The sequence below is a fragment of the Solanum stenotomum genome, chromosome 10 (assembly GCF_019186545.1).
Source record: "Solanum stenotomum isolate F172 chromosome 10, ASM1918654v1, whole genome shotgun sequence".
Taxonomy (NCBI): domain Eukaryota; kingdom Viridiplantae; phylum Streptophyta; class Magnoliopsida; order Solanales; family Solanaceae; genus Solanum; species Solanum stenotomum.
The window spans coordinates 10,346,763-10,360,116 of NC_064291.1; the positions used below are offsets into that span (position 1 = coordinate 10,346,763).

The window sequence follows — 13,354 nt, forward strand, 5'->3', positions numbered from 1 at the left end:
GGCAGTTATATGTCCTCCTAATTTGCAGGATACTGGAAGGGAGGCCAAAATGGGAGGAAGCATGTGTCTAAAACATTTTCTGTCATTTTTTTTCTCTGATAAGGGTCAGTAGTGGCTCTCTCATGCAACTTTTAGGACAACAAATCTAGGAAGTAGCATAGTTTGAACTAACAGCTTCCCAGAATTCAAGCCTAAACAAGAGAAGTAGAGCTTATATCGATTATTATTTTATGTTGTAAAGAAGCTGGCCATCTACCTTGGAATTAAATCCTGAACAAGAGAGAGAGAGAGAGAGCGAGAGAGGGAGGGAGGGAGGGAGGAGGGGGGAGGGAGGGAGGGAGGGAGAGGGAGAGGGAGAGGGAGGGGGAGAGAGGGGGAGAGAGAGGGGGAGAGAGGAGGAGAGAGGGGGAGAGAGAGGGAGAGAGTATATTGTTTATTGTTTGTGTAAGAAGCTGGTGAAGAAGTAGGCCATCTACTCCTACACTGCAAATTTGTTAACAAATTATGGAATTCACTACTCTAATGTTATTGTGCAGGGAATTAACTGGGTTATGTTGGGTGTAGTGTGGCCCTTTTTCCAAAAACTGGAGTTTAGAGGCAATAGCTAGATGCTTCGTCCCATCTGCCAAAGTCTTGATGGGCAGAATTATTTGGTACTTGTGTTGGTGGAGTTAGCAAGTACATAGTGGAAATAGTCGAGGTATGCACAAGCAAGCCAAGCCAAACACAACCGTAATAAAAAAAGAATAGAAAGAGGGTCAGCGATGTTATTTCACATGCAAGTATAAGGAATAGGTGCACCTCTGAGGGAGAAGAAATTCAGTTATGCACATTCAGAACATCCTCTTCTTCACATAAAATGGACGGAGGAAAATTTGGTTTGTACATTTTCTGGCACAAAATTCTTTGTTGTGTGCAACTTTTCTCCTTTTTTGCTCCATTCTTCGTTTCACATAAAGGGACACCTGTCTATGTTGTATGCTTAGGTTTCTCTGGTATAACTTTGTGGTTCTTACCTTTGGCCCCTATATCTGGCTTTCTTGTTAGAATGCTCACTTAGTACACTGATTATGTACAAAGGTTTCCCCATATTGTCCATATAATAACCTTATTTACTTATCTAACAACCAAGGCACTAAATATTGCTAAGGAAATTTAGAACAAGCTCAGATGCTACAAGTGTTCTTTCAGACTAATCAAGAAATAAGAAATGTCGAGTCCTACATTTCCAAGAGAAAAACAGTACAAAGTAAAAGCCTCAAACAAGGTCCGTGTCTCATGATAAAACATATTATTGATGTCAGCACTACATTTTCTATGTCCATTACTCTTTACTTAATGATGAATAGCTCATGAAATGGAGAACATGGAAGTACAAATGTTGGATTTAGTGCCTGAAGGACAACAGATATGACCTAATATATATTGTCTATATCTACAGCAATTTGTTCTTTCCTGCAGCCCAGTTACTGCTTTTCTTTGACTATTGAGTGGACATAACAAAAGTAGAACATCAAATGAGTGGAGGAAGAGAACCAAAAATACCTCTTCTGGTGACACTCCAGCATCTTCAAGGCTACTAAGGATACATGAAGAAACACCAAGTCCATCAGCTCTGGGGTCGGTCATGTGATGTGCATCACAATTTACTGCACCACCCAAGTATTCTGCAATTATAGGTGCTCCTCGTTTCATTGCATGCTCCAAACTTTCCATCACCTGTCAACAACTCCATCCAATTGTCATGATGTATTCCCAAAGGTGATCATGTTATATGAGAGTGATACAATAAGGCAGTGCTTTGTCCAAAACTGAGTTCCGCCGAGCAATGAAAGAGCACTTATGATTTTTTCAAAAAAAAAAAATAGAGTTTATGTCAAGGGTTTCCTGTTGGAGGATATATGTTGTTGTCACCTTATGTAGTCTTAGGCAATCCCCACATCATGGACTAGCTTTGGGTTGAGTTAAGCCCAAGGTTCATTTTCTTAACATATTTAATTATTTCATGAAGGATAGAAACATCAATTGTTAAAAAACAGGACAACACAAACATTGGTCCAACAAAGATATAAAGCTTAGAGGATGTCCTTGTTATCAAACTTTAATAAACACTTCAGCAAACTTACCAACACTCCAGCTCCCTCTCCCATAACAAAGCCGTCTCTATCTTTGTCCCACGGTCTAGAAGCAGTTTGTGGATCATCATTTCTTTGAGACAAAGCTCTGCATGCCACAAAACCTCCCAACCCAATAGGAATTATGGCAGCTTCAGTTCCACCAGCTATCATCAAATCAGCTTCACCTCGACGGATGTGATTTGCAGCAGCATAGAAACAATAGTTGGAGGTAGCACAAGCAGTTGAAATCGAGTAGTTTGGTCCCATGAAACCAACATCAATTGCAAGCAAGGCCGAACCCATATTTGTTATGGCATATGGTATGAAAAATGGAGTAATTTTCCTGTGACCCTTTTCAATTAAGGCTTGGACGCCATCTGAAAAAACTGTAAGACCACCCATTCCTGTTCCTACCAAAACACCAGCTCGCTCCTTATCAATCTGCAGTCAAAATAGAACTAAAGAACCTAAAATTCTTTCCTACTTGAAAAGAGAAACAAATCCAGACAAAGAAGGTTTGTCCACTAGTAAGCATGATTTTCAAATGCAGTAACTAAAAGAATCAACAGCGGACAATGTTTCATTGCTAAGACCATTAGTATTGACTATTTTAAACTCACAGAAAGCTTAGGCAGAAAAAGAATATGAAAAGATGTCAAAGCACAAAATCAGAAGATAAGAGACCAGAGAGTTTGTTCATGAAGTGAAGTTCCAACATCACAACAACTGAGGCTTATTCCATATTCCGAAGATTTCAAATATTATAAAAACATAGAAGCTAAACTGGACGATAAATATGTGTGAAGTTCTAAAATTCAGGGGAGATTCATGGACAATAATAGCACCAATTAACTAGCAAGCATATAGTCTGCTACCAAAAGGCATGGAATGAGCGGAAAGTAAGAAGGTTAGTACTGGAGAATAAGGAATCCAAGGAAGCTCTACTGGAGCCTCAACTCCAATCTTGGCTCCCATTGCCTTAGTTTGCTAATCAAGAACAAGTTTTATGGTAGCCGCATAGTGGAGGAAAATGTAGTACCTATAATTACAAATGGCTGATTAATAAAACAATAGAGACACCAAGTTGGAATCGAGGGAGACATCAAAGTACCAATATATGAGAACCTATCTAAAATAGTCGTAGGACTACATATACCATATTACATATACAAGCAGTGGAAGATTGTCTGAAAAAAAACTAAAGATTTGAAGACCATCCTGCCAGGAGGTCACTGGGAAATCTTTACTCTCAATTAATTTTGTTAACAATATGTGATGCTAGTATGGAAAACCTCTACATAGTACATACTGAGGAGGCAGCTGACTTTGATTATTGAACAAATCCAGTAAAACTGCTGAAGAATTATAATATCATTCTGTTTTTTCACAAATAAATTAAAGACTTTAGGGCTCGTTCGGTAGAGTGTATTAGTAAAAATAATACATGCATTAGTTTTGTGTATTAGTACTCTATTGTGTATTGAGGTGTGTATTACTAATACATGGAAATCCATGGTATTAGTAATGCAAGTGCTTTCAATGCATGCATTAGCATAGTTAAAGACGCAATTGCCCCTAAAAACTTTTTGTACATCTTTTCTAATATATATGTGGAGGGTATTTTTGTAAATAAATATAATTTTTAGAAATAATGCAATACATGCTATTTTTAATACACCAAATCAAACAATGCATAAGAAATAATCTCTCCATAACTAATGCAAGCATTACTTATACACTTTAATTAGCATTATTCTAATATACTCTACCAAACGACCCATTAATGTAAGCATATAGCTCATGACGTAGAGACCTATGAAAATATACATTCCTATTGTTGTTCAAAAGTTGAGACAAGGTAATATTTTTAATCTGAAGTATATCTTTACTACAATAACTACTGCTTGGGTTGCTGGAATCATGTGTATATATATATTAAACTAAACATAACTTGCTACACCTGAGTAGTTTGGTCCATTTTTTTAAAAATTTTTTTAATACGTAATCAATGATTTCATAATTACTTGCACTAAGCCAGTACCACAAAACATAATTCCAGATTGTGCAAATTCTCTATTGTATCTAGGATTGCATCTGCATCATGTACAATAACCAGGCTGCACCAAAAAGCTAACAAGACTATACATCTTTGTTTAAGGCTATGTATGTTCCTTCTGTTGCCTTTAAAAAATTCTGCTATTTCTTTCAAGCCATACAGTCCACCAAACAGCTTGAGGGATGGTATTCCAAGTCTTTCGTAATTCCTTGGACAACCACTCTATGTTCCAGTATTGCAGTAGCTCAAAAATGGATCTTGGTATGGCCCAAGACAAGCTAAATATAGCCAAAAACATGCACCAAAACTGACTAGTTACTCTACAATGCAAGAAGAGTTGTCCAACATCTTCATAGTGTTCCTCACACATTGGGCACCTACTGAAAAGCTAAAAACTCCTCTTTTGAAGGTTGGAATGAGTGAGACAAGCTTCCCTAGCCACAATCCAAGAGAAGCAGGAGGCCTTCAAAGGACCCTTGCAAAAGAAGATCTTTTTCCCAGACCAAGAAACTCTATTGCTGATTGAAAGACACCTTTGAGATGTCCCTTCCACCGGATAGAATCTACTGTATTATTCCAGTAAATGTTGATGGGCATGGATTAGCTAAAGATACCATTGTATTAGAGGAAAGCTAGACATGAATACTTCTCCTTCATTAGGTTACCTTCTCTAATTCTACCAACAAAATGTTAGACAGAGTAAAAGTACCAATCAAACATATCACACAACTCCACAGCAAATTCAATAGCTTAAGAGACAAAAAATATTAACCAAAAAATATACATATATAAGCATCCAAACCCCGTAAATTCCCCTGTAATGAGCCAAAATACCAATAAAACAGATCACATCAAACCCCATTTTCATCTCAAAGTTAACCAAGGCAATTTCGAGAACTTAAACATGAAATCAAAACCTTTTTATCGCTGTCGCTACCAAGATCCGCATTTTCCAGTGCTTTTTTCCCAGCAACAATGCAATACCTGAGACAATCATCAAGCCTTCTATCATTCTTACCATCAATATAACCATCAGCTTTAAAGCCTCTAATTTGTCCACCAAATCTAGTAGGAAATTTCGAAGCATCAAATCGATCAATTAGAGTAACCCCACTTTCACCAGCTAATAACTTATCATAATAAGCATCAACATCATTCCCAAACACAGAAACAAGACCCATCCCAGTTATAACAACACGCTTTTTGGGGTCTTTTTCCCTTGTCGGAGCTGAAACTGTAGTGGATGAAGCTGAGATAAAAGGGGTTCTTTTAGGTCTCAATGGCTTTACATTGGTGAATTGGGGTATGGTTTTGAGAAATGGGTCGACCGGAGATGGCCGGAGAGATGAAGATTGGATAGCTTGCATGGTTACCGGCGGAGAAGGAAAGATGTAGTTAGTGGAGTTTCGATGACAACAATGTGGATGCAGGAGAAAGGCATAAAATAACCGAGAATGTTTTATCAAATCANTGTCTGAGTACTACGTAGAGGTCTTCTCATTAAATATGTAGTTGATTTCATTTATGATTTTATATCGCAATTCACATGTCCAAACGCTTACTTAAATTAATTTATTTTTTGGAATTTAACTTGACTTGTTACTAATTTTTAAGAATTCGATAGTATTTGATCAGATTTTGATTTTGTTTTCAAAAATAAAAAGAATTCAAATCGAATAGATAAATTAAATTTATAATACTTTTTTATTTGAATAATTTACATATATTATATATATTTTCTATCAAAATTTATTTACCGGTAGTTTTATTTCTGAGAGGGATATGAATATTAGGTTATAAGGTTGTTTATTAAAACTAGTTTAGTGTATGTGTATTGTACCTGTTTGTTGTGTCAACAATAAAGACGGAAATGAAGTTATGATATATGTATATAATTATTTAAATGGAAAAAATGTGTTTCTTTTGATTTTAGTATACTTGTGTTGTATGGCACAAAATACATATGAAATGAATAGATTATAGAAAAATAGAAACTAAAGCTAAAAATAAATGTAATACCTATGTATACTAATTGATGAAATGAGAGTTATTAAATTGATACAATGGATCAAGTAAATATGTATTATATCTAAAAATAATAATAAATTTAGTTATACAATACTTGTAAACCAATACAACATAACCTTTGATCCCACACTATTTTAAGATTTTCTTGTTGAAATCTTCAAATTTCGATCATTCATGTAAGAATTTACCAATCATTGCATATTGTAAATTCTCAATGATATTCATTCGATTCATTTCTTTCTCAATCCACTTCACCACATGTTCTCATCTCTCAATTGATGAGATTCCTAAGTGCGAAAAGACAATGCAAACTTGTTATATCAAAAATTGTTTTTGATTGGAATAGGTTCAATATTTGTTCTCATTTGCATAAGAGCGGAGAGTGTTAGGGTTAATCAAATTCGCATAATTGAGCTAAAGTGGAGGTTGATCGTAAAGAGAAGAAAAGAACTAGTAGCAGATGAACTGATGCTTATTGATTATTGTATTGGCCATTATATAGCCAGTGTATTACATACAGGACTGAAAATAAAATAACACCTTCAAAGAAATCTAGGAAATAGAAAAACCTACGCAACTACAATCCTAAAGATAAGAAAACTGATAAGTTCAAAATTAATATAAAAAACTAAGTAAAAAGAGTCTTACAAATGACAAGAGTCCTAGAGATTTGCTACCCGTTATTACGCCCCCACAAGTTGGCATTGAGGTCTACTACGTCCAACTTGGAGAAATGGTTATTGAAAAGAGCACGGGGAAGAGGCTTTGTGAGAAGATCTGCAACTTGATCTGCAATTTGTAGATGAGAAACTTCAAGCTGTTTGCGCTCAGCCTGCTCAGGGACAAAATGGAAGTCGATGGCTACATGCTTCATGCGGCTATGGAAAACAGGAAGTGGTGCTAATATTGTCATAAAGAACTTTTGGAACATCAATCAGAGGAAACTGAAGCTCTCGAAGAAGATGGGTGAACTAGTTAATTTCGAAATCAGCAGCAACAATTGCGCGATATTTTGCCTCTGCAGAAGAATGAGAAACTAAATGTTGCTTCTTTGAAGACCATGAAATAGGGGAACAAATAAATAGATAACATAACCAGTGATGAAAGTGTGATCTTGAGGATCCCTTGCCCAGTCTGAGTTATGATACGCCAATAATCTATGATCAGTCTCCTTGGAAACGAGTACACCAAATGAGGTAGTGGAACGAAATAGTGAAGAAGTCGTTTAAGAGAAACCCAATGAGACATAAACGGTTGGTGCATATCTTGTGACAACTTACTGATAGAAAAAGCTACGTCGAGACGAATGAAAGAAAGGTAATGAAGCTTATCAATAATGCTCCGATATAAGGAACCATCAACTAGATGATTATTAGGTGAGGGATAAAAAACAATAGTAGATGTCATAGGTGTGGAAACACCTTTACAGTTATCCATGGCTACCTCATGTAGGAGATTCATAGTTTACTTCTCTTGAGAAAGCAGAAGAACGAATCACTTCTATACCAAGAAAGTAATGAAGAGACCCTAGGTCCTTCAATGAAAAACATTGAGAAATATAATGAACAACTCGTTGGTGATTATCAGTCACTAAAATATCATCCACATAAACTAAAATATACATAGTTAACCCAAATTTATGCATAATGAAGAGTGAGGAATCATAATGTGACTTAACAAAATCCAAAGTAATGATATAATTTTTGAGTTCAATGTACCAAGCACGAGGTTGTGCCCATAAATTGCCTTCTAAAGACAAGATACATGAGTAGGATTCTAAGAGTTTTCAAATCAGAGTGGTTGTCGCATTTATACTTCTTCAGTAAAACGACCCTATAATAATATCCAGCTGATGAACATGCCAGTACTCAAGATGAGTGGCGACGGTCAGGACAAGATGTACAGTAGTAAGCTTGACTACATGGAATAAAAGTAGAATATTAATCAAGTCTGAAGCGCAAAGTAATTCTCTTGGCAATCAAACGAGTCTTGTACCTATTAATAAAATCATCTGATTTATGTTTAACTAGGAATAACCACTTACAATCCACCATGTTTTTGAAAGAGTCACATGGAACCAAATCTCAAGTATGATTGTGAACAAATGTATCAAATTCAACTTGCATTGCTAAATTTCATTGGGGAATTATCTTGACATGCTTATGAGTTGTGGGATTTTTGGAGACATTAAAGTGGTTGTGAGAAACTGAGAAGGTTTAAGGCAATGCCTTTGTGATCGGATAGTCATTGGATGGGCTTTGTTGGCTGGCTGGTTTGGCGGGGTTAGGTTGTTGGGTCAGGTTGAATATGAGATGTTGTTGGTTGAGGTGGGAATGAAGTTATTTGTTGCTGATTTTGTGCCAAAGCGGATGGATTATGATGAGGAATTGGAGTTTGTTTAGGAATGGGTGGTTTTCTCGTCTATGAAATGTGATAAGTGGTCGTGAGAGCAAAGCTTGAGGTGTTAAAGAAGAATTAATTTGATGTTCTTGTGAAACTTGTGTAGAGGGTGACGAAGTAGGAGTTGAGATGGGAGAAAACATGCTACATGATAATGGAGAGATGACATTTGAAGCGGAGGAGATAAATTGCAGGCGTTGAGGGACCGTTGCCAACATAGTCACTGGTGGGNGGGGGGGGGGGGAGTTGACAGGAGAAATGTGAAATCAGATTAGTGTCCTCCTTGAATTGTTGTTGAACAGAGATGTTATCCCAAGAAACAATAACTTTATTATTAAACCTGGAAAAATATTTTGAAAAAGAAAATTGTCTTTCAAAAAAATTACATCCTTGGATAAGTATAATTTGAAGTTAACTGAATCAAAACACTAATGGTTGTAATATTTGTTAGAAAATCTTAAATAAACACATACTGTAGATCGAGGTACCAATTTATTATTAGAATGCGCTTTGAGCCATAAGTAGAACAATGTAACGGCCCAGCTTACTAGTGATATTGTCCTCTTGGGCCTTATGCCCACACAACTTTAAAATGCGTCACTAGTTGGTAAGGCCTGCTTACACATATACCCAACATCTCTCTTGTATTTTGCTGATATAGGACTTCTAATCTTAAGTTGGGGTGTCACATACACCCTTTCTATGGACTCAGGGTCCTCGCTGAGGTTTTCCCCACCGAATGAGATTTTCCTAGACTCAACACTGAGGTTTGCCCAGCCTTATCATGATTTGCCTAAACTCAGTTGAACTCTGGTCCATATGGACAAGGTTGACATAAGAGTGACTCTGATACTATTTGTAACGGATCAGCCCGCTAGTGATATTGTCCGCTTTGGGCCTTAGGTCCGCACGATTTAAAAACACGTCACTAGTTGGTAAGGCTTGGTTACTCATATACCCAACATCTCTTGTGTTTTACCGATAGAGACTTATAACCTTAAGCTAGGGCGTCACACATAAGTATCTGAAAACTTTGATGGTATTATAATTAGGCATAACCTGAAATATGATTTCAAAAGATGATTTATTTTGTAGATTGGGTGCAGCCATCCTATTGATCAAATAAACAACTTGACAAGCATAACTCCAAAATGTTGAATGTAAAGATGTTCGATGACGAGCCGATATCAACGTCCAACTAAGGCTACCCTTTGTGGTGTGTATGGGGAGAAGACACTAAGTGTTCAATTCCATGTGTTTTTAGATAGGAATCTAATTTCTGAAACTCAAAATTTGTGTTAAAATGTCTTTCAAGTAAGGGAAGTAAAGTTTGAAAGATTTCGAGAACTCATGTTTTAGATTTTAGTGTGAACAACCACATATATCGTGAAAATTGATCAACAAATAAAACATAATATTATTTTTTGTCAATTGATAAAATTGAAGACTATCCCCACAAATCACTATAAAGTAAATTTAATGGATTGACATTGTGCAAATAACTTTTTTTTAAAAAGCATCTTGTGACTTTTATTAGAATAACATAAATGATAAACAATATTACTTTTGAAACCAACTACTGAAATGGAAAAACCATGCAGAAACTTATTTAGAACTTGACCATTAGGGTGGCCTAATCGTTGATACCACATGTGGTATGAAACAATGACATTGCATTTTGGTGGACCATCAACATCCCCTGGTGGCCATTCATACACAAAAAAATTACTCTATCTGTGAGCCAATGACACCTCCGTAGTCAGATCCTTCACAAGATAAGAGAAAGGAAAAAAAATAAATCATAAATGGGTTATTATCTTGAAAAAAATTAGAAATACATAAGAGATTATTTGTAATAGCTGGAGAGGAAAGTATATGTTGAAGCCAAAATTGGTGATTGGATACATTAAAGTTCACAGTACAAGTATGAGAGATTGAAATGGTATTACCATTACCCATGATGATATCCTCCGAGCAGTGGTAGTCTTGTAGTGGTTAGGCTTGTTGAAGATAAAAGAAACTGAAGACATAGAACATGTTGAACAACCTGGTCCAATCAACGTGTATGACGGAGTTAAAGTCACTCTAGGTGTAGGTCACTTATATCGATTAGGCTGCTACTTTTTGTACTAGCTAAAGTCGACTAGGATTAGATTACGACTACGGTTATATTATGATTAGAATTAGATTATTTATAATTGCATTAGTATTGTAGTAGTAATATGTATTGTATTAGGACTCTATGTATAGTTAACTTAGGAATCTACAATTTTCTCTCTATATAAGGAGCATGACTCAATAATTTTAATCATCAATACAATCTTTGATTTCTCTAATCCTAGACGTGAGAATTCTACATGATATTAGATCTTAAAAGCTCTTTCGCTCTCTGAGTATTGATAAAATAAAATAAAAAACAAAAAAAGCACACAATAAATTGCAATGACCCCTTCTACCAACACTATGTCGACCTCCTCACTTTACCAACTCATTGTCGCTTGCTCCATTAAACTTAAGCCAACAAACTACCTTTTATGGAGGACACAAATATCTCAATTGATTCATGTGATGAAACTAACCTATCTCATCACATAGAATGAACAAACTAAAAGTAGTTGTTCCACTGGACAAGTTAGGCAATTGGAAAAGTTGTAGCAGTTGAGAAGGATGCAAAAAATAGTGGCAGTATTGATGATCGGGAGGAGAAAGATGTGTTGCTAAGGAGTTGGATCTTAGGCACCTTGACAGAAGAAAAAATGTACCTAATTGTGGGTTGCTCAACTTCTAAGGAGATTTGAAAATGCTTAGAAGAAGCTTATCTTCAAGCAACAAAAGATAAGGAGTTTCAACTTAAATAATAACTACAAAGAGTTAGGCTAGGAACCAAAAAGATTGATGAATACATCAAAAAATTCAAAGGCGTATGTGATGGCCTTGTAGCCATTCACAAACTTGTGGATGAATATAGCAAAGTAATCAATTTTTCTAGAGGTTTAGGTCTCAAATACAAAACCTTCAGGACTTGTCATGTTAGGTAAGATGCCATATCACACCCTTAATCAATTTATTAATGCTCTCAAGGATTTTGATTTAAGAGAATATGAAGAAGATGTGTGTGCCACAACAAAAGTATAATATGGTATTCTCTGTCCGAAGAGGCAGGAAAAGAGGAAACAACAACTTCAACTCCAGATAAAGAGGTTTCAAGCCTGCTGGACAGGGAACAGGTTCTCAAAACAGTCAATATGGACTAGGTTTGTAACACCCCATAAATAGTTTTGAGCAAAGACTCGAACCATCCTTCGTTGTGAGTCGGATTTTGCCGAGAAGTTTAAAAATTTATTGAGTGTTAAGGTCACTAGATGTATCACTGTAACATCCCGCCTTAGAAAGAACTAGAATTAGAAAGAAACTATTTTTGGAAAGAGTAAATTTGGAAATTTTGGCAAGTTATGCTAAGTATGAGTTTTGAGTTAACTTCAAACGACCATAATTCTCAGTACATGATGATTTAGGTGGCTCATAAGATATCAAATAAAATGTTTTGGAATCCTCTTTCCAACGCCACTGAGTTTGCTAATTTTTGAGCTCGTATGAGGGAGATATACCTGTTTAAAGTCAGGTTGTCTAATTAAGGAAAGTTATTCGATAATATGAAGGGTATTTTGGTCTTTTCCTTACCCAATCAGCTTAAAACGAATTTTAATATTTTGGGGACAAATCTGATTTGGATCAGTTTTCATAAATCCAAATATGCTTACGGTTTTAGAAGAGAGTTCATTCAAGTCATTCATAAGTTTTTTTAAAGTTTTAGGTCAATTTCAAACGACCATAACTTTTAACACATGATGAGTTAGGAGACCCGTAAGCTATCAAATGAAAGGTCTTGGAATCTTCTTTCCAACGCCACTAAATTTACTAGTTTTTGAGCTCGTATGAGGGAGATATGCCTATTTGATGTTGGACTGTCCAAATAAGGAAAGTTACCCAAAGATATGAGGGGTATTTTGGTCCTTTCCTTACCCAATCGAATTTAAACATTTTTTGTAAGGTTTTAGGAGTCTAAACTACTTAGAATCAATTTTAGTTCTTCCTAAAATACGCTTAGGGTTGTTAGAGGAGTTTAAGAAGAGGAAAAGAGGAGAAAGAGGCAACTCAAACCACTCCAAGAACGCATCAAGTTTTCTTTAGTTCCAGCCCCAAAATCAAAATATTTCTTCGTAAAATTTGTCACCAGGTATGTGGGATTTCACTAGTGGATTCCTTTCATCCATTAGGTCTCTCTCTAGAATTCAGTCAGATTCTTGATTCCTATATCTTGCTTAGACCTAGGGTTTCTAAAACCTTAGATAGTAGTTGTGATTTAGCTGTTAGAATATTCCTAATCAGATTATCATATTTTTGTGGAATCGTTTCTTAGTTCTTTGCATGAAACTCAGAACCCTAGTTGTGTAGATTCTCTTAGTTCATGAATTACACATGCTAGGTTAGTTAAACGGATATACATGCTCCAGTTTCAATTGTCACATATCAGTATATAATTGTTACATTCTCAGATTTGCATGTCAGTATTTTGAGCTATTCAATATTTCAGTATTTCAGTCATAATGTATCATATACATATTCAGTTGGGAGTAGGCTTAGCAGCGAGTGGACTAGGGTTTCAGCGTACCCTTATAGTCCCAGAACTACGTGCCCCCATAGGTTAAGTCCCCTCAGTGGACATCCATTTTAGTGATCACGCCAGTCATGC

At 35.9% G+C, this 13,354-nt stretch overlaps 1 protein-coding gene across 1 annotated transcript; it reads right to left on the reverse strand.

Annotated features, from left to right (window-relative positions):
* Window positions 1-1,335: 1,335 nt before the first annotated feature.
* On the reverse strand, window positions 1,336-5,631 carry LOC125842425 (3-oxoacyl-[acyl-carrier-protein] synthase I, chloroplastic-like). Its single transcript, XM_049521722.1, has 3 exons — window positions 5,091-5,631; window positions 2,127-2,558; window positions 1,336-1,719 (listed from the first exon to the last, which is right to left on the reverse strand). Exons 1-3 carry the CDS (start codon window positions 5,538-5,540, stop codon window positions 1,351-1,353), a joined length of 1,251 nt encoding a protein of 416 aa, XP_049377679.1. The 5' UTR covers window positions 5,541-5,631; the 3' UTR covers window positions 1,336-1,350.
* Between the last annotated feature and the right edge of the window lie 7,723 nt (window positions 5,632-13,354).

Coding starts and splice junctions, on each gene's coding strand:
- LOC125842425 (XM_049521722.1), bottom strand. CDS start 5,540: ATGCAAGCTATCCAATCTTCATCTCTCCGGCCATCTCCGGTCGACCCA. Junction 2,559..5,090: donor GTAGCGACAGCGATAAAAAG/GTTTTGATTTCA, acceptor TTTTGACTGCAG/ATTGATAAGGAGCGAGCTGG. Junction 1,720..2,126: donor GAGAGGGAGCTGGAGTGTTG/GTAAGTTTGCTG, acceptor AGTTGTTGACAG/GTGATGGAAAGTTTGGAGCA.